We start from the raw sequence: 21,885 nt of genomic DNA, 5'->3' as shown, positions 1-21,885 counted from the left end.
AGGGAAATGGATGCTCAGATAAGGAAAATGGATGCTCGTAAAATTGAGCATCCGCTTTCTTAAGCTGTGGACAGCCAACCTCTCCTGGGCGCCCGCTGCCAAGGAGGCACTAGGGGCACGCAATCGACCCTAGCACCTCCTTGACAGCGCGACCCCTCACTTAAATATTACATTACGCACCCAGGAGAGGTTCCTGGGCGTGCGTTAGAAAAGCGGGTGCTTAACACTGAGCGCCCGCTTTCATCACACTTTTATTGCATCAGTTCCATTGTTTAATATTGTGGGTGAAGCAGGGCTGATGCAAGTTTGTTTTGGTTTTTTTTGCCACCTCGAGAGAATTCAAAATTTTGGCACCTTGCTTCTCCTTCTCAATTCTCCCTAACTTCACTTGGCACCTCACTTCCATTACTCCTCCCCGCCATTTATTTATATTGCCTTTTTTCAAAAACTTCAAGGTATGATACAACCACAACAAAACAAATCCATAAAACAATGAATACAATTATAAACACATCAATAATAAAATGAACATCATAATATTTAGATCATCTCAGTTCATTCCTTTTCCCAATTCCTTCACAAAGCATAAATTGGGCGATATTCAGAAGGGTTGTCCAGCTAATTTTTCAGTTAGCCGGACATACCCTGAGATTTTCCTGCCCTTCTCACCTGCTAAATTTTACCCAATTAAGTCATTATCCGGCTAGAATTTAGCCAGATAAAAAGAGGCAGAGCTGGGGTACATTCCAGGGGCTTGGCCAAAATTTCTCTGTCTAGTCCCAGTGTTCATCACTAACTGGATAAACTTAACCGGTTAAGTCTGTTCAGAAAAAATGATGCTCTAAAATTACATGGGTAACTTTAGCTGGGCACGTTCAGTATCAGGGTTATCCAGCTAAGTGCCACTGCATATCCAGATAACCCTCCCTCTTATTAGCCTGCTGATCAACCTCAAAGCACTCAATACACAAATCTAGCTTGATGGACTCTTTACCTGGGTAACATCAAGCTAGGTGGAGAGAACATTGCCCAAATCTCATCTTGGAGTGAGTTTCCTCACTCCAAAGGTCATCAAATCTTCACAAGAGACCACTGTTCTGTTCGTAGGTGTCACGTAGCATGTCAAAGTGGCCCCTAACCCCCCTACACTCTTACCTAAACCCCACCTCGAGTTACTAGGTGGGCCTACCATAGGGATACAAATACCTACCTATGGGAATGACATTATGGCCAGTCTCTCTCTCTCTCTCTCTCTCTCTCTCTCTCTCTCTCTCTCTCTCTCTCTCTCTCTCTCTCTCTCTCTCTCTCTCTCTCTCTCTCACTCAAAAGTGGTCCACCCAGTGGTCATATGCAGGAAATACAACAGGTCTGACACCTATCACAAATTCTGATAATGTTATCACAATGTGCACTAACTTAGCTCTTCGCATAGGTAATTAGCACAGATTGCGATAAACTGAATTTTTGCATAAACCATGCCCCTTTTGCAATCGCATGCGGTACTTACCGCATTTTGATAAATCCAGCCCTTAGCCCTCAAAAAATGCAGTTGCAAAGTACACAGCTGCTTTTAGTGCATGTACTTTATACCGTATTTCTAAAGAGGGAGATTTCTTTTTGAAAATTGGAATAAATAGTGCATGCTAAAAATGACTACCTATTTTACCCCTGTAAGGGCTGTTGAAAACTATTTCTTTTGACAAAAGTAAATAGTGGTGTGGTACCCATTATCATTCAGACCAGTCCGAAGTGTTGATTGCCATTCTCCTTGGCTGTTGGGCTGTACATTCTGCTCTGTCTCCTCTAGGCCATATTTTAGACATGAAGGAATGAGAGAAATGAGAGTAGTAAAAGGCAAAGCTTCTTTGACTTTGGGGAGAGAGCTTATTTTATCAGGATTTCTTAGTCAGGTTTAGGGTCCTTCATTTTCAGTTTAAATTAATCTTAACCCATAAATTCCCAGATTTTTCCAAAGTTAACATCCGCTTTAAACCAGTTTTAAAGAGTAGCTGCAGATTGCAGACAGTGTTTCAAGGCCTCCTGCTACTGTTTGAAGACGGTGTGGGCTAAAGCATTGTTTTTCAAGCCCTGTCCACCATGAGTGAAAGCACTCGTCCTCCAGTGCCGCCGACGTGATGTTTCAAGTTTTGCTCCTCCCCCCACCCCCCAGGAAACCAAAATGCCTGCTACCCAGTGCCGCCAAGCAGGCTCCACCCTTCCCCCCACAAGAAGCCCTTCCCGACAGGCTCCCTGGCCCCACAAAAAGGCAGAGCTGCAATGGTGCAGAGCACGGGAGCCACAGCAAGCAATGCTGCTGAAGCCAGGAATCGCCACCGATAAGGATGAATGCTGTTCCTGTTGTGGGGGGAGAGAGAGGGACACGCTAGACAAGAGATGGGGGGTCAGAGAGGGGAGGAATGCTACTGAGTGGGTGGGAGGAGGGAAAATCTGCATAATATTGTTTTACTGTCCTGGCTTCCGTCCACCAAAATAAACTCTGATAGTTACCCGAAAAAATGAGTCATTTTCTCCTGTTTTTGTTCTTCTCATAATAAACCCTGGTAAATTCCTAGGAAAAATAAATATACAAACTGAAAATGAAGGCCCCTAATTACATTATAGTATTATCAGCTTATTTATTTATTTTATTTCTTAAACAATGTATAACCCACATGTTTCAATGCAGTTCACGGCGGCTTACACATTTCATATATGTAATTGTGAAAAAAAGCGAAAGGTTACACTAACATGAAAACCCATAAAATAGAACACAAAGGCCTGAAAGTTCTTAAATCATACTGGAGCTCCAGAGTTTTTAAAAGCAAAGCTGAAGAGGTGGGTTTTTTAATGCCTTTTTAAAAGATCTGAGACATATCATTGTGTTTTCCTCAGGCCATCGAGATGGAGCTGCGCAAGGTGGAGGTGCATCAGGCCAATCGGCACGTGTCCCTTTTGACTTCCTTCATGCCTGACAGCTTCCTGCGTCATGGAGGGGACCATGACTGTATCCTGGTGCTGCTACTTATTCCACGGCTTATATGCAAGGTAGGCATTGTACATTCTCTTAGCAATCATCAACTTTCGGAAAATGGCAGCTGGGAGTAACTCATTTCTTTCGGAAGAATTCTTGCTCAGTGGGGATTGTTTCCCCTCTTCCTCCTAATCCTTGCCTCATAAATTTCAAAGAAGTGGTGCTGGCCTCATGCACACCGTCTTGCTTTCTGATTAAGGGATTATTACCTCTATATTTCCATTATTAATGGCTGTTGGCTGTTGAGCATACATTCAGGGCTGGTTATGAGTGATTTCAGAATTTTTATTTACTTATTTATTTAAAAATGTATAACCTGCCTGCGCATGAATACAGTACGTCTGGTCTCTATCACAGGCCGAGCTGATCAGTAATCAGGCTCAGGAGAAGTTTGATCTGAATGGGAGTTTTGCAGAACGGAGTGGACTTCGTGGAGCAGCTGGAGAGCAGATGAGTTTTGCAGCTGGGCTGGTGTATTCTCTTAGCCTCTTACAGACTACTCTACATAAGTATGAGCAGTGAGTATCCTGTAGTGAGCATCCTATATATTGTGCTCAGCATGAAAATTAAGGGCCTGATTTTAAAAAGCTTCCAATTGGTTTTTCATGTGTAAATACATTTTACCCATGTAAGTGGGCTTTTGAAAATTGCTACAATATATGCCATTGAATTGTCTATAGGATATCCATGTGTAAGTGCACTTTACGTGCATAAATTGCTTTTTAAAATTGCTATGATAGTATGTTACATTTGCATGTGTATCTCCTTTTAAAATTACTTCTCTTTGCAATAGTACATTCAAAGCAAAAAGCCTATTAGGAAGTCATTTGAGCCGCTAGATGACCAAGCGGTAAAAAGGATGGTCTGAGAGGACAAAGAAATAGCAAAAAACTAAATGAGGAGAATGTCGAGTTAATACCAACATTTTTTGATAGTGATGATTCTGAGTGACAAAACAAAATCACTGTGAAGCCTTAGGATGTAATAAATCAGATTGACAGACTAAAGAATAACAAATTGCCAGGACCGTATGGTATTCATCCCAGAGTTCTGAAGGAATTCAAACATGAAATGGCAGACCTGTTTCTAATGATTTGCAGTCTATTATTTACAACAGCCACGGTACCAGAACACTAGAAGGTGGATAATGTGAAGCCAGTTTTTACAAGGGCTCCAGGGGTGATCCGAGAAACTATAGATCGATGAGCCTGATGTCTGAGCTGGGCAAAATGGTAGAAGCTATAAAAATAAAATTATTTATCACAAAGACATGATTTAATGGGAGCAAATCAACTTGGTTTTTGCAAAGGGAAGCCTTGCCATATCAATCTACTAGATTGTTTTGAAAGTGTAAATAAACATGCAAATATAAGTGAGCCAGCTGACATAGTGTATTTGGATTTTCAGAATGCATTTGACAAAGTCCCTAATGAGAGACTTCTCAGTAAATTAGGAGGTCATAGAATCGGAGGCAATGTCCTATTGTGGCTTGGTAACTGGATAAAAGAAAGGAAACAAAGGGTAGGACTAAATGTTCAGTTTTCCAAATGGAGAGAGACCACCGCAGTCTGTATTGGGACCTGTGCTATTTAGCTTATTTATAAATAATCTGGCAAAAGGAACAATGAGTGAGGTGACCACATTTTCAGATGACATAAAATTGCTTTGAATCATTAAAACAGCAACAGATTATGAAGAACTACAGAAGGGCCTTGTGAGACTAGGACACTGGGCATCAAATGGAAAAGTAATCCCAACTACAGGTACACGATGCTGAGTTCCATGTTAGGAGTCAAGTCACCACCCAGGAAAAGGATCTCTGAGTCTTTGCGGTCAATACCTTGAAATCTTCGGCTCATTGTGCAGTGGCAGTCAAAAAGGCAAATAGAGGGGAGTCTGCAGGGGCGAGGAGTACTGGAGAGTGCCGGAGAGATCGCCGACGGTGACATCATCATCAAGGGCCCAATCGACCCTTTAAAATCTCTAGCAGTGTGGCGTGCAGCCGCCGCCGCGCATTTCAAAGGAGCGTACGGCTTTGTATACATGAGGAGGAAGAGAAAAGCGAAGATCTACACCTCATCACCCACTCCTTCCATTCAGGGCCCTATGGATGTTCACCTATTGAAAATGGGTACACTGCCAGTGAATGACTGCAGTGGGGGGTTCTTCGTGGGCATCCCTGAGTCTAGGCACCTGCCAACCGCATCCACAACTGGCAAGTAGCAAGTCTGGGGAACAGTCTCTAGCGGTTATGCTGGAATCCTCTTGTGGGACCAAGGCTTCACTGGAGATTTCTACAGTTTTGCCCATGAAAGTACCTGCGTCTTCTTCTGTGGTGTCTGTGAGTAGCTCGCAGTCCTTGGGCATTACCATTCAGGGTGATGGGGTTCCACCCGAGCCACTCAATGTGACTCTCTCAGACTTGTGGATGCTAATTGCCAGGCTTAATATAGATATGTCTCAATCGATCTCACAGCTGAGTTCCTTGGTAATGGAAACTAGATCTGCCTATGAATCACAGGGGAAGATTCTGGAAGAGAAGGGAAAATCTATTTCTTCTCTGAACTCGCAGGTTTCACTTTTACAGAATGCTGAGACAGCTCACATTATGCATGGCCAAACTATCTTTAATGAAATTGAAACTTTAGAGAATGTATTTAGAACTAAAAATGTACATATTGTTAATTTTCCTTGTACTCGGTTATTGTCAGCCTCTGAAATGTTTAAGAAATTTTTAAAGGAGATTCTAGCATTTGAGGAAAAAAGTTGCCATCTATATCTAAAATATTTTATTTACCCAGACAGAGAAATGTGAATGATGGTAATCGGGGAAGCTATTCAGTAGATAGCCCTGGAATAACGACAATTTTTGGAAGAATCCTTTGATATAATAGCTAATAGGGCAACTTTGTTTCCTTTTGTGCAGAACAGGATAAGGATCTAGTATTTTTTTTCTGAATTCTGTAAACATAAGGATATTACCTTCTCTGGGCAAAAAGTCTAAGATTTCCTGATGTCTCCGGAGCTTCCCTAGCCCGGAGGAGACATTTTCTTTTCTCTGGAAAGTAAAGTCTTAGCTCTAGGAGCCTCTTTCTTTTTGAAATTTCCTTGTAGATATTTTATTACTTTTCAGTCTTAATAAGTTTGTTTTCATAGACCTTATGCATCTGGAGACTTTTAAAACAAACAAAGGTGCTGAGTGTGCATCTGAGGCTTAGCTTTATGGGTTAAACAACAAGGCTAGAATTGTTTTTTTGTTGAATGATACTCCTTCTCCCTTTTTTCTGTTCCCTTTAGATTCTTTTCTATTTTTTCCCCAGTCATGCTTTCCCCATTTTTTTTTATGTTATAGGATGCATATTGACATACTGATGATTTATGTGTCTGCGTTTTTCTGTTTTTTCTTCGTTTTCATTTACAGAGGCATTTGGATCCACAGGCCAATAGGTTATATACTTGAATTGGAGCAGGCATTTTGTTCTAAAAATTCTTTTAGGTTTTTTGTACTCTTCATTTTCTCTCTGTACTTGAGTTAAGTAAACTGTATTAGGTTTTTAGTTTATAAAGAAACATGTATGATTAGCACAGGGATTTGAAATGAATTGTATTTCTCTGAAATGCACTGAAATTTCTCTGAAATGCATTTCAGTGCATTTCTCTGAAATTAATCAGTGCATTTTTATTTGCAATTATTTTATTTACTTTTTTTAGCTGTTATTATTTTACTTTGACTATGTAAACCACTTTGATCAATTATATAATTGCTAAATGGTATAGAAATTATTTAAATAAATATGAATATGCTCTTTTGCCTTATTTACATTGTGAACTATATGTGGAACGATGGTATATAAAATGTCTAAATAAAATAAATATTAAATGAAAAACTTAATAAAGATATAATTTTAAAAAAGGCAAATAGAACGTTAGGAATTATTAGGAAAGGAATAGAGAATATTGTAATGTCTTTGTATAGACCAATGGTACAATTGCATCTTGAGTGCTGTGTGCAGTTCTGGTCACTCCATCTCAAAATAGAAATGGCGGACATAGAAAAGGTGTAGAGAAACACAAAAAAAAGATCAAGGGAATGAAAGAGCTCCCTTACAGAGAAAGGCTAAACAAATTAAGGCTGTTTAGCTTGGAGAAGAGAAGAATAAAAGTGAATATGATTGAGATTCATAAAATCATGAGTTGGGTGGAATGGGTAAATAAGGAACGATTATGTACCCTTTCAAACACTAGCACTAGAGGAAACTCCATGAAACTAGCAACCAGCAAATTTAAACAAACTGTAGGAAGTATTTTTTCACTCAGAGCACAATCAAGCTGTGAAATCATTTGTCAATGGATGTGGTAAAGACAACTAACACAGATGGGTTTAAAAGAGAATTGGACAAGTTCCTGAAGGAAAAGTCCATAAACAGTTATTAGCCAGGTAGACTTGGGAAAGCCATTGCTATCCCTGGGATTGAGATACAAGAAATAGATTAACTATTGGGGATCTCCAAAGTACTTGTGACCTGGATGGACCACTGTCAAAGATTGGATGTTGGGCTCGGACTGACCCAGCTTGACACTTCTTTTATTCTAATGATGTTTTTGGATTCTTCTTTTGTGCTATTAGTTTGTTAACCAAGGTGTGTCATAATATTGAATCTATGGGTCATGCCAGAAGGATTGCAAACAATTCAGTCTTTGAAAATATATTTTTTCCTTCCTCCAATCCTATTCAGGTTATAATTTTGGAACCTGATGACTCTGCTTGAAACTTTCCAAAGTGATGCATGTGGTATAAGCATGGGTAGCCCAAAATTTGGTACAGTTTGATGCTTAGTGCCCAAAATTTTCCTACTCTGTAATTTTCTGGCTGTAATATTGATCATCCTCAAAGCTGGAACGATGATTGTGCCTTTGAGCAGTTGTTGACCTACAAGGCAAACGCTAGCTGCACAAACAAGTTACACATTAACTTTCAAATTCTTAGTCAGATCGATGCTCCTCCCCTTTCTGCTCAGGGCCCTGAATAAATGTGGAGTGGAAGTCTATAAGAAGGTAGGAACGCTGTATCCGGAGATGAGTGTCCATGAGCGCTCCCTGGATTTCCTGATTGACTTGTTGCACAGGGACCAGTTGGATGAAACCGTGAATGTGGAGCCATTGACGAAGGCCATTAAATACTATCAGGTACATTATAGATCATTACTTTGGGCCGGGGATGAGCTCTAAAGATAGAATGAAAGCTTATGCTGAGGTGTGTGGATGGACATCTTAAAGTAGCACTTTATCATCTACATATTATAAATCATTTGTGTATTGGGGTAAGTTTTCAATATTGCATCTAACTGTAAAGTTACTTGTACAATTTAAACAAGCACAGATTTTCAAACTCAACATATGCACATAAATTGAGTTTGAATATCACCTGTAACACAGCTAAATGTATGTGCATAACTTTATTCATTGCAAAACAGGTTTAAAGTCACGTATGTGAATGTCATGCTGTTTAAATGCATGGTTTTGAAAATTCCATTTGCGTGAATAATTCCATATGGGCTGAGCATAAAGGAGTTGTAAAAAAAAAAATAGTACATCCCTATGTTAAGAAAGGAAATAAACGTAAGAGAATAATGAGACCTATTTGGTTTTCAAAAGAGGTGGCTAAGAAAGTAAGGACAAAAGGATTAGCATTCAAAATGCACGATGGTACTCAGAAAGAGGTGAACAGGGAAGAATGTGAAGTCAGGCCAAAAGAGATAGGGAAAGTACTCTGGAAGGAAAAGGATGAAAATCTTAGCTAAAGAAGTGGAGCAAAGTGGGAATATTTTTCCAGATTTGTCAGTGAAAGGAGAAAGGGCAGAGGTGTGATTGTAAGACTAAGAGGAGATGAGGAGAAATATAGGGAGGGGAGACCAGGAAAGAGCAGAAATGCTATAGAAACACTTCAGATCAATATTCACTGAAGAAGGATTTGGAGAAGGATCACCATTTATTGGAGAAATAGTGGGACAGTGGCCACAACATTTATGAAAGAGAGTGCTCGTGTGGACCTAAAACAACTGAAAGTGGACAAAGCCATGGGACCAGAGAGGATGCACCCTGAAATATTAAGGGAGCCCAAAGAGGTTCTGGTGGGTCTGCTCCAGGACCTATTCAGTAGATCTTGGAGCTGGAGGTGGATGTGGCTCCGTAGGATAGGAGGAAGGCCGATATTGTCCCTCTGTATAAATGTGGTAATAGGGAGAAGAATGAAATTAAGGCTGACTAGCCTGACTTCGGTGGTGGGAAAATTAATGTAGACTCTTTTGGAGGAGAGGATAGTGAGGCATGCTGAATCTATCAGATCGTGAGATCTGAGGCAGCATGGATTAACCAGAAGGAGATTCTATCTGAGGAATCCATTTCTTTGACTAGGTAACTAAAATATTCAATCAAGGGCACATGCTGGATGGGGTTTACTTGAATTTCAGCAAAGCCTTTGATACTGTCTTGCATAGGATGCTCAGAAATTATTAGGAAGGGAATGAAAAATAAAATGGGGGATATCATAATACCTCTGTATCGCTCCATTGTGTTACCGCACCTTGAATACTGTGTGCAGTTCTGGTTGCCGCATCTCAAAAAGGATATAGCTGCACTGGAGAAAGTGCAGAGAAGGCAATAATATGGGGCATGGAACGGCTGCCCTATGAGGAAAGGCTAAAGAAGTTAGGGCTCTTCAGTTTGGAGAAGAGATGACTGATGAGGGATATGATAGAAGTCTACAGAATCATGAAAGGCTTGAACAAGTTAATATAAATGGGTTATTACTCTCTCAGATAATAGAAGGACCAGGGGGCACTCCATGAAGTTAGCAAGTAGCTCATTTAAAACAAATTGAAGAAAATTCTTTTTCACCCAATGCATAGTTAAGCTCTGGAATTCATTGCCGGAGGATATGGTTACAGCAGTTAGTGTAACTGGGTTTAAAAAAAGGTTTGGATAAGTTCCTAGAGGAAAAATTCATAAACTGCTATTACGGTAATTAATAAGCAATAGTAGTTTGTGATTTATTTAATGTTTGGGTACTTGCCAGGTACACATGACTTGGATTGGCCACTGTTGGAAAGAGGATACTGGGCTTGATGGACCCTTGGTCTGACCCGGTATGGCATTTCCTATGTTCTTATTAACAATCTGGGAGTAGGCCCAAAGTGATGGACTGGATTAGAAACGGATTGAGTGATAGACAAGAGAGGGCTGGTAAATGGAATTCACTGTGAGGAAAGAAAGGTGATTAGTGGGTGCCTTAGCAATTAGTCCTAGGACTAGTCCTGTTCAATATATTTGTGAGTGGTATTGTGGAGAAAACTTAGCCTTTTTGCAGATGATGCTAAGGTCTGCAACATAGCAGACACACCTGAGAGAGGAGAAGGAATGAGAAGTGATTTAAGGAATCTTGAACAGTGGTTGACTGCCTGGCAGCTTCTGGACCTATTTCATTAATTCCGCATGGAACACAATTGCTGCAAAGTGTATGGAAATCATATATCTCTGCTTTATTTCTTTTTCGTCTTTCTTCCAGCACCTTTACAGTATCCACTTGGCTGAACAGCCAGAAGACTGCACTTTACAGCTGTCTGACCACATTAAGGTATCCCACCTATAATCACCTACTTTAATCTTCTCAGTCATGACCTTGCTGTTTTAGTCCAAAGGCTCTAAATTATTTTTTTTATCATATGTCCTGTCTGTCTATCTTGACTAGATTGTAAATATCAAGGAGTAAGGGCTGTCCATTATGGGCATGATATTCAAAAGTGTTTACATACATAAACTAAGTTTTATGCACATAAATGGGCTTTTGAAAATTGCTCCTGTGGTTGTACATATAAAAAAATACGCGCAGAAGTGATTCTGTGCCTACTTTCATGCACACTGGAAAGAGACATTCCGAGGACGGAGTTGGGATGGGAATAGCATTTATAAACATACATGCAATTTTCAAAAGTATGTGCACATATCTGTACACACACACATTTATACATGCTAACAACCAGCTGTAAATGTGTGCATGTATGCATCACTGGGTTCCACATGTACCTGCTAATTTTAAAAGCTGATTTATGTGATCCATATTCAGTCATTGTTGGATAGCAAAGTTGGCTGGATAAACTTATCCAGTTAACTTTGGAGGTATATTCAATAGTGCAGCTGCACTATTGACTACAGCTGGCTAACTTTAGGCAGCTTATTGGCCAAACCAGACTTAGACAGTTAACTTTGAATATTGGAGTTAGCTGTAAAATTTTTCTGGCTAACTCAACTCCTCCCAGTAACATCCCTAGGAACACTCCTAACTAAGCCATCTAAATTTTAGCCAGCTAACTTATTAGCTGACTAAGGGGGTCATTTATCAAAGTGCTATATGGCATTTTCACATGCATAAAACACCTTTAACGCATGCAAAAACACCATTAACGCATGCAAAAGCACCATAACATTTGGTGCGATGCAAATGAGAAAAAGGGGAGGATATTGGGGTGGGAATTTTGGCCAAGTGGACTGGGCTCACAGTTTTGCAAAGCTGTATCGCATGGCTTTAACGCAAATGAGAGAGAGAGACTAGCCATAATGTGCTCATGCTAGATTGGTATTTATATCTCTATGGGAGTCCCACCTAGTCACTTGAGGTGAGGTTTAGGTATTAGTGTAGGGGTTAGGGGCCACTTTGACATTCAAAGTGAGACGTACAAACAGAACAGTGCTCTCTTGTGAAGATTTGATGACCTTCAGAGTGATGAGTTTCCTCATCAAATCTTCACAAGAGAGCACTGTTCTGTTTGTACGTCTCACTTTGAATGTCAAAGTGGCCCCTAACCCCTACACTAATACCTAAACCTCACCTTGAGTGACTAGGTGGGCCTCCCATGGAAATATAAATACCACTCTAATGTGAGGGCATTATTGCTAGTCTCTCTCTCGCTCTCTCTCTGTGCTAAGATAGTGCTTCGCATAGTATTAGTCCAAATTGGAATAAACTGCCTATTACCATAAAACACACCCTTTTTCCTATCGCATGCAATATGTAGTGCATTTTGATAAATCCAGGCCTAAGTGTCCAAATATTCATTTAGTCAGATAACTTTTGAGTTATCCATCTAAATGCTTCTGAATATGGACCCCTTATGTATATAAATCTGCTTTGATAAATTGGTCTAAAGTCTTCATGTACGTTGAACATATGGATTTTAGCCATCCACGGACTACTGAAAATTATCCTCCCTGAGAATAATTGCAAAAGGACTCATTTAGGTGAAATAATGCTGTACTGACAAACGTCCCTTTTCAAAATTATCTGGTCAATATGCATGTAAATGTAACCCTTGTGCCAGATAGGGGCCCAGTGCACACAATTCAGTTCGGATATTTATTGTTCAATTCTCAAAATGGTGTCAAAACACTCTGAGTGTCCAGAATTTCCTAAGCAAGAGGAAGATTAACTTCTAGGCCCTATGCACTACATAATAAATACCAAGTCACCTTCTAAGTCCATTGTAAACAGCACTGATGAACAGGTAAAAATAGACAATAGCAATAATCATGCTGGAAGCTGGTCTGGTTTCTAAGTCAGGTTTTAGTGATAATTGGTAGAATTGAATGAAAAGTTCTTTACACCGCTTAATGTTACTCTCCAATTGATTTGCACTCTGAGTTCTCAATAAATGTGTGACCTTCCAGCAAATATCTTCAGATGTATAAAAACTGTCTCTTTATTAATTTAGCTTCTTCTCTTTGCCCCTCAGTGAAATTTGGTTTAGCTCATCCCATTGTGAAATGAGTAGAAATTTAGGCCATTTACTTAAATAAATGTCCAATCCCCAACTCTCCTTGCTCTCTGGTACTCTTCCCTATTTTGCTTCCTTCTCCCTGTAGCACCTGGTTGGTACAGTTCAACTCTTCGCCTCCTGTGAAACTTCATTTGGGATGACAGTAGATGCACCAAGGTGGTACCTCTAGTCTTCTTCTCTCTCCTCTCAATACTCCTTTTCCCAGGTAATGGATGTGAATCCATTCCTGCTTTAGGACCTAGATGGTCCTGAGCTTCTTTCTAGGTGAAAGGCATCCCTTCCTCCAGATGACAAAAAAATATCTGAGTCTCTGAGCCCTAGGGCATTCAATTGATAAATAAAACCAGGAAAAATATTACATAAAGGGGAAACTAAACGAGAGGCAGGAAAGTTGGAAACACTTCCTCTTCAGCCAACCAAAAAATCAGGGACAAAAATGAAGGAAAAGTTACTCCATCTCCATTTTTTTTCCCCGGGTCTCAAACCAAAAGACCCCAGAGTCCTTTCCCAGAAAAATAACCAAAATGGGAACAGCAAAGGGCATGCTGTGTCCCTAAGAGGGTTTACTAAGGAAATCCACGCCTCAAAATGGTGTCATGGGTTTATAAACTATTAGGGCAGGCTGTCTGAATGTCCCTCATGAGGATAGGGTTGCCAGCTTTCAACCCTAACATTTCTGAATGCTTGGAGATGCTGTTTAATATCCTTGCTGATGGGGTTTACACACATGCAACTTTTATTGCTGCTCTTCAGCATTAGAAAAAAACCACAGAAACAGAGAATTTGAAGGCAGATAAGGATCCATCTAGTCTGCCAAGTTTACTTCCTGCTACAATTGGCTTTCCCCTCTCTTTATTAAACCTCTGTACTTGTCTGATACTTTCTTGAATTGTTATTGTTTTGCCTCTGTCACCTTCACTGGGAGGTTGTTCCATGCATCCATCACCCTTTCTGTGAGGAAACATTTTCTGATGTTTTCCTGCGTGTACCCCTGTGGAGCCTCATATTATGACCACGAGTTCTAGATCTTTACTCCAGAAAAGGTTTGCTTTTACCAGCCCAGGGGCCAGACTATTGTTTTGTAAACGTTTTTAGGCCTCTGAATAAATCGTGGACCGAAGTCTATTTAAGTGACACAAAATAAATGTATCCAACACATATTGGGGCGGATATTAAAAGGGTTACACGTGTAACCCTTTAAAACCCGCTCCTGCGCGTGCTGAGCCTATTTTACATAGGCCTGGCGACACGCGCAAGCCCCGGGACGCGCATATGTCCCGGGGCTTGAAAAAAGGGGCGGGGAGGGAGCGGGACCGAGGCCTCCGGCAAAGCGACCGTGCCAGAGGATCGCGCACCTGCACTCGTCCGGTGCGCGGAACCTATGCCTGCCCAGAGGCAGGTGTAAATAAAAAAAAATTAAGATGGGGGGATTTAGGTAGGCTGGGGGGAGGGTTAGATAGGGGAAGGGATGGGAAGGTGGGGGGCCTCGGAGGGAACAGGGAAAGCCATCGGGGCTCCCCTAGGGCTCGGCGGCTGTGCGTGCATGTTATAAAATCGGGCGTAATTCTTAAAATCCAGCCCATTGAATATAGAGAACCTACCAAAATGCACACTATACTGTGTATTCCTGGATACAAGATATGCAGGTATACTCTGGTGCTTTGCACCTGCAATATATGCAATTGGTGAAATGGGTGCAAACCACCATATGTAAATTTGAAAATCAAACCTTTGCACGTTGTTTCGCTCTCCTAACCTCTGCCGTCCTGGGCTAGCCTCTCTATACCACAGGTAAATATATCCACCTTGTGAAACAGCAGGTACATTTACCTGCTGTGAGGGGAACAGTTTTCAATCAGGGATTTCAAGAAGGGTAAATCCTTAGCTACATGGCTAAATCCCTCTGAAAATGTTCCTCAGCATGTATTGTAGTTGAGCAACCCATGTACAATATGGAAATAGCAAGGAGGATTTTATAGGTTTCACTAATTAAACTGGAGTCGGTTATTAAAGATGCCAAGCTTAAGGAGTTAGGAGCCTAAATCGGCACCTCTGAAAATTTAACTAGAGCTGAGCACCTAAATTAAGGTACCTATAAAGTGAGTGGCCACTGGGCAGCGTTAGGATGGGTGCCTAGCACCAATCTTCAGCATTTGGCACATGGTTTAAACATGTAAATCTAGACAAATGAATTGCCTGTTTTAGGTCCCTAGGTATAGAAAAAAATTTCTGGTGAAAACTTAGGTTCCTAAAATCAGCTAAAAATCTCCCTAAATTGTAAGATGTTAAACTTAAATACTGAGCATTTTTTGAAAATTGACCCCACTGTGAGACTGAAAATCCATGCATGTGATTCTTGGTAGTGCATGTGGTCTTCTTTCACGGTGAATGAATTTCTCAATTCTTCTCCTTCTGCAGTTTACTCAGAGTGCCTTGGACTGCATGGCAGTAGAAGTTGGCAGACTCCGAGCCTTCCTACAGGTAACATATTATTATGGATATTCAGTTGTAACCCACCCGGATGATTATTCGATGGCGTGAGATGTAAATTTGCTAAATGAATGAAGGAGCAAAAACTAGAAGCGCAACGTGGTTTGTTGTGTTTATAGTCAGCTTCGAAATTGTTTAAATGCTAGTAAAAAGTGAAATTTATAGAAAGGAAGTCTGTATGAATTTTTTAACATTCCCAACCAAGCCTCCCAGAAACATTCATCTAGATCAAATCTATTAAAATGCCATTCCCTCTTCATCTGTGTTTAATATTTATTTATTGCGCTTTACATCAGAATTCCATCTTTTTTTTTTCGAATGAAGAGCTCATATACAAGCCTATGTATAAGCTAACCTGCCTTAAATTTGGTAGGATATTGCAGGTGACCTACCAAATTTAACAAACATGTTATATCGCTATTTAATATACTCTGTTCTCTAAGATGGAAAATGCAACCATTTTAATGTGACCATGCTGAGACAGAAATAGTTTGAATTAATCCTGTGTGCAGTTTAAGGTTTGAATTTAAAACACATTTTAAAAAATCATACTTTAAAATGTCTGTATGTGAATGCCTAAAGTCTGAATAATAAGACTAGAAAGTTAGAATGTATGGCATAATAGAAAACTATAGACATAACAGGCATCTCAGAGACAGAATATAGCTTATATTGACATGACTAGGCAGATAAAATTGTTATAGGGCTGGCACTATATATAAAGGGCTACAAACAGTCACATTGGATAAAGGTTCTGAAGGAAGTAAAATGCACTGTGGAATCCTTATGGATAGAAATTGTATGTGTGACAAAGATTATAGCAGTAGGTGTAGACTAAAGACTACCATTCTTCTCTAGAACTGATAGAGTTGCATTCTCAGAAATGCTCCCCATTTCATGCACAGGTCCCCAGAAACAGGCCAAGCAACAGAGTCTCAATGCATGGATGAGATGATGGTGCAGGGGAAAGAGTTTTTAATATGTTAGGAACTAGGAATTTTTCTGGGAAAGGGGGAAGCTACTCCAATAGGATGGGCCCCATCTGAGCCAAAGTGAAACCAGGCTGCTGACGCAAACTTTAAAAAAGGTAATGGAACATGGGCATAAGCCGTTGGTCACCCCCTTAACTATGTGTTAAGGAAATGTACTGTAGAATATTTATGGATAGAACTTCCAAGGTTAAAGGGGAAGAGTATAGTTGTGGGGATATATTACTGCCTAACTGGCCAGGATGAGAAAACAGACTGTAAAATCCTAACAGACATTAGACTGGCTAGTAAAATGGGCAACACAATAATAATGGGAGACTTCAATTATCTAAGTATTGATTGGATAAGTTTCACATCAAGGAGGTAAAGTTCCTAGATGCCATCAACGACTGCTTAATGCAGCAGTTAGTCATGGAAGCAACGAGAGGAGGAACTATATTAGATCTAGTTTTCAGTGGAATGCAGGACCTAGTGCAAGCGATAAAGGTGGTGGATCCACTTGGCAACAGTGATCATAATGTTATAAAATTTGACATAATTCCTAGAGGGTAAATACTATGGAAAACTACTGCAGTCATATTTAACTACAAAAAGGGAGACTATGATAAAATGACAAAATTTGTTAGAAACAATCTGAATGGAGGAGTCCACAAGATTAAAAACTTGCAGGAGGCATAGATAGTTTAAAATTACTATCTTTGGGGCTCTGACAAAATATATTCCTTACATTAAAAAAAAAAAAAAATCAAAGGAAAACCAAATGACTAGTGAGATGAAAGAGGCAATTGAAGCAAAAAGGGCTTCATTCAAAAAATGGAAAGCAACCCAAATGAGGAAAATAAGGAAGAGCATAAGCAGTGGAAAGTTAGATCTAAAAAAGTAAATAAGAGAGAGTTTGAAAAGAGGTAAAAACAAGTATTAAAATCTTTCTTCAAGTACATTTAAATAGAAAAAAGCCTGTGAGGGAGTCAGTTGGGCTGCTACATGACCGAAGAGTAAAATGAGTGGTCAGGGAGGACAAGGAAATTGCAGAAAAATGAAATGAAATCTTTGCCTCTGTCTTTATTAAGGAGGATGTCGGTTCATACCGACACCAGAAAAATTGTTTTGATGGCAATGACTCTGAGCAACTAGATGGAATCACTATGACATTGGGGGGCGCAATAACTCAGATTGACAGACTAAAGAATAACAAATCACCAGGACTGGATGGTATGCATTCTAGAGTTCTGAAGGAACTAAAAAATGAATTGCAGAATGCTTTGCAACCTTGTCATTCAAAACAGTCAAGGTACCAGAAGAGTGGAGGGTAGCTAACATGATGCTAATGTGATTTACAAAAAGATTCCAGGGGTGGGTGATCCAAGAAACTATAGACTTGTGAGCCTGATGTCAGTGCCTGGCAAAATGATAGAAACTATTCTTAAAAACAAAATTACTGACTACATAAATAGCCATGCTTTAAAAGGGGAGCACGAAAATGATTTCTGCAAAGGAAAATCTTGCCTTACCAATTTACTAGATTTTTTTAGGTTGTAAATAAACATGTGGATAAAGGTGAGCTGGTTGCAGGGCCGGAGGAACCACTAGGTGAGCTAGGCCTGTGCCTAGGGTGCCGCGATTTAGGGGGTGCTGCAGCAGGCAGCAGAATTTTGAAAGGGCAAAAGTGCCCTTTCAAAATTCTGCCAGCCCCCGCCTCACTGTGCCACCCTCCCGATGCCCCCCTTGTGGTCCAGCGGAGGGCCCGGGAGCGATCTGCCGCTCCTGGGGCCTCGGCTTCCACTAAGCAAAATGGCGCCGGTGGCCTTTAGCCCCTACCATGGGACAGGGGCCAACCAATGGCACCGGTAGCCCCTGTCACATGGTAGGGGCTAAAGGCCACCGGCGCCATTTTGGTTATTGGCAGCCGAGGCCCCGGGAGCGATCTGCCGCTCCCGGGCCCCCACCTGGACCACCAGGTATTTTGTAAGTTTTCTTTTGGGAGGGGGGAGGCGGGGCTATGGCTGGGGGCGACGCAAGGCTGAAGGTGCCTAGGGCGCTCAGTCCCCTTGCACGGGCCCTGGCTGGTTGACAGAGTGTATTTGGATTTTCAGAAGGCATTTGACAAATTCTGTCATGAGAGATTCCTCAGGAAATTGCAATGTCATGGATTAGGAGACAGAATCCTGTTGTGAACTGGTACTTGGATAAAAGACAGGAACCAAAGGATAGCACTAAGTGGTCAGTTTTCCAAATAGAGAAAGGTCATTTGTGGCGTGCCCCAGGGGTCGGTATTAGGATCTGTGCATATGGCATATTCATAAATGATCTGGAGAAAGTAATGACGAGAGAGGTAACCAAATTTGCAGATGTCACAAAATTGTTTTGGATCATTAAAACAGCAGCAAATTGTGAAGAACTGCAGAAGGACTTTTTGAGACTAGGAGACTGGGCTTCTAAATAGCGGCCGCAATTTAATGTGGCAAAGGCAAAGTAATGCACATAGGAAAAATAAACCCATGTGCTGGTACACATTGCTGGTTTCCGTCCTAGGAGTCACCACCTAGGAAAAGTACCTAGGAGTCTTTGTAGACAATACCTTGAAATCTTTATGGATAAAATGTTGAAATCCTCTGTCAGAGTGCAGCAGCAGCTAAGAAAGCAAATGGAATGCTAGGGATTATTAGGAAAGGAATGGAGAATAAAACAGAGAATAGCATAATGCCTCTGTTTTCGTGCTGTGTGCAGTTCTGGTCACTATATCTAAACCCCCCCCCCCCCCCCCCCCCCAAAAAAAAAAAATCAACAATGCAGAATTAGAAAAGGTACAGAGAAGGGCAACCAAAATGATAAAGGGGATGGAATGATTCCCCTATTAGAAAAGGCTAAAGAGGTTAGGACTCTTTGGTTTGGAGAAGAGACAGCTGAGGGGAGATATGATAGAGGTCTACAAAATAATGAGCGGAATGGAACAGGTAAACATGAATTGGTTGTTTACTCTTTCAAAAAGTATAAAGGCCAAGGGACATGCAATGAAATTACTAGGTAATACATTGCATTTAAGAAAAATAGGAGAATTTATTTTTTTACTCCATACATAATTAAACTCTGGAATTCACTGCTGAAAGATGTAATAAAAGCTGTTAATGTAGCTGGGTTTACAAAAGGTTTGGACAAATTCCTGGAAGAAAAGACCATAAACCATTATTAAAATGGACTTGGGGAAAATCCACTTCTTATCCTTGGGATAAGCAGCATGGAATCTGTGGATCTTTTGGGATCCTGCCAGGTGTTTGTGACCTGGATTGGCCACTGTTGGAAACACGATACTGGGCTTAATGGACCTTTCATCTGACCCAGGATGACAAGTCTTATGTTCTTATGCTTGGCTCAGTGTGTAGTGGCATTCAAAAAATGTACCAGTAAATAGAATGTTAGGGATTATTTGGCAAGGAATAAAGAATACAACTGAGAATATCATAAGGCCATTGTATAGATCCATCATGCGACTACACCTTGAATATTGTGTACAGTTCTGGTCGCTCTTATCTCAAAAAAGACAGAGCGGACATAAAAAAAGGTACAAAGAAGAGCGACAAAAATGATAAAGGGGTTGGAAAAGCTTTCTTATAAAGAAAGCTAAGCAGATTATGACTCTTTAACCAGGAAAAACGACAATTGAGAGGGGATATGATTGAAATTTATAAAATCATGACTGGGGTGGAATGGATAAATAGGGAATGGTTATTTACCCTTTCAAACAATACTAGGGCTAAGGGACACTCCATGAAACTAACAACCGGCAGATTTTTTAAAAATGATAGGAAGTATTTTTTCACTCAGTGCACAATCAAGCTGGGGAATCTGTCGTTAGTGTGGTGCGACAGCAATAGGCAGGCTCTGGTCAAAATTCCCCCCTCCCGAAGCAAGGCGCAGGGCGAAAATCGACATGTCATTAAAACAAAAGTAAATAAAGTATAATAAAAGTAAACTTACTGCATGTGAATTTTCTTTGAACAGTTCAAAGAAAATTCACATGCACTCTCTCTCTCCTCCTCCCGAGGCGCGTACTGCGGCTCCCCTGCCTCCCGGGGGCAGCCGGCGGCGAAAGCAGCGGGCGAATGCGTACGGGCAGGCGGGCGAAAGCGTGCGGGCGAAGGTGAATGAATGCGCGCCTGTGCATGTAATTTGGTTGCTCAAGGCGTGACGTCACGACGTTTGAAGTCACGGCGTGTGACATCGGCGTTCGCTAATGCACTGCCTTGAGCGCCCAAATTGCATTCATTCACCTTCGCCGGCGGGGGCTGCTGGAAGCTGCTTTGGCTCCCCTGCCCCCGCCTGCGAAGGTGAATGAATGCACGCCTGTGTGTGCAATTTGGGCGCTCAAGGCAGTGCATTAGCGAACGCCGATGTCACACGCCGTGACTTCAAACGTTGTGATGTCACGCCTTGAGCTCCCAAATTGCACGCACAGACGCGCATTCATTCATCGCCAGCGGGGGCTGCTGGAAGCCGCTTTCGCCACCGGCTCCCTCCGCTGGATGAATGCACGCCCGCCGGCGAAGGTGAGTGAATGAATGCACGCCCGCCGGCTCCTGCCGCGTACGGACGTGCATTCGTTCACTTTCGCCCGTACGCTTTCGCCCGCCTGGGAGGAGGAGAGAGAGAGAGGACTGTTCAAAGGAAATTCACATGCAGTAAGTTTACTTTTATTACTCTTATTACACTTTATTCACTTTGGTTTTAATTTTCACACTGCCTTGCTTCGGGAGGGGGGGAAAGGACTCGCAATCCCCCCTGGTACCTGTCATTTCAAACGTCATTTGAAATGACAGGTACCAGCGCACCCAGGATACTGTATAGGCACTGTATAGCGCTCTATACAGTAAAATGGATTGCACGGGCCTAACGCTTCACGGACGCTTCTTGGATGCGGCTTGCATTTGCAAGCTATTTACATACAGGATCGAGCGGTAGGTGATCCGAACTGTGCGTGCGGCAAACGCGGGTGCGCCCGGCCGTAACGCACCTCTTCCTACCACTCCTTACTGTATCGGCCTGAGAGTGGGGTTCAAAAGAGGATTAGACAATAGACAAGTTCCTGAAGGACAAGTCCATAAACAGTTATTAGCCAGGTAGACTTGGGAAAGCCAGCGCTTATCCCGGGGAGTGAGATACAATAAACAGATCAACTATTGGGGATCTGCCAGGTACTTGTAACCTGGACTGGCCACTGTCAGAAACAGGGTGCTGGGCTCGATGGACCTTGGTCTGACCCAGCATGGCACTTCTTATGTAAAAAGATTTTGTTACTTGTCTGTACCTCTATGGCAAACCTCTTGTCAAATACTCGCCTGCTTAATTACTTTTTTACATCTAACTTGCCAGTGCTTATGCTCTACCCTGGTGACAAGCGAGGGCTGGCTGATGACAGGAGCAACATTTACAGGTTCAGTGGTGGGTGAGGGGAGAAACACGGAGGCAATCTTCACAAGCCAATATATGTGCATTCAGCCCCTTCCCTTCCCCTCATGGCTGGCCCTAAGCCCGACAGTGATCTGCAAGC

General features: G+C 41.5%; 1 protein-coding gene across 8 annotated transcripts in view; it reads left to right on the top strand.

Annotated features, from left to right (window-relative positions):
* Positions 1–21,885, top strand: part of LOC115087513 (dynactin subunit 1-like) — a 281,663-nt gene that overhangs the window by 201,629 nt on the left and 58,149 nt on the right. For all 8 annotated transcript variants that reach the window (XM_029594829.1, XM_029594819.1, XM_029594856.1 and 5 more), the window contains 5 exons: positions 2,893–3,045; positions 3,389–3,549; positions 8,050–8,218; positions 10,596–10,664; positions 15,280–15,342. In XM_029594829.1, the coding sequence (XP_029450689.1) occupies positions 2,893–3,045; positions 3,389–3,549; positions 8,050–8,218; positions 10,596–10,664; positions 15,280–15,342 (615 nt within the window). The remainder of the gene's footprint in view (positions 1–2,892; positions 3,046–3,388; positions 3,550–8,049; positions 8,219–10,595; positions 10,665–15,279; positions 15,343–21,885) is intronic.

The sequence above is a fragment of the Rhinatrema bivittatum genome, chromosome 1, assembly GCF_901001135.1.
Source record: "Rhinatrema bivittatum chromosome 1, aRhiBiv1.1, whole genome shotgun sequence".
In the NCBI taxonomy this organism is placed as follows: domain Eukaryota; kingdom Metazoa; phylum Chordata; class Amphibia; order Gymnophiona; family Rhinatrematidae; genus Rhinatrema; species Rhinatrema bivittatum.
This window is presented reverse-complemented; position numbering and strand designations above follow the sequence as displayed.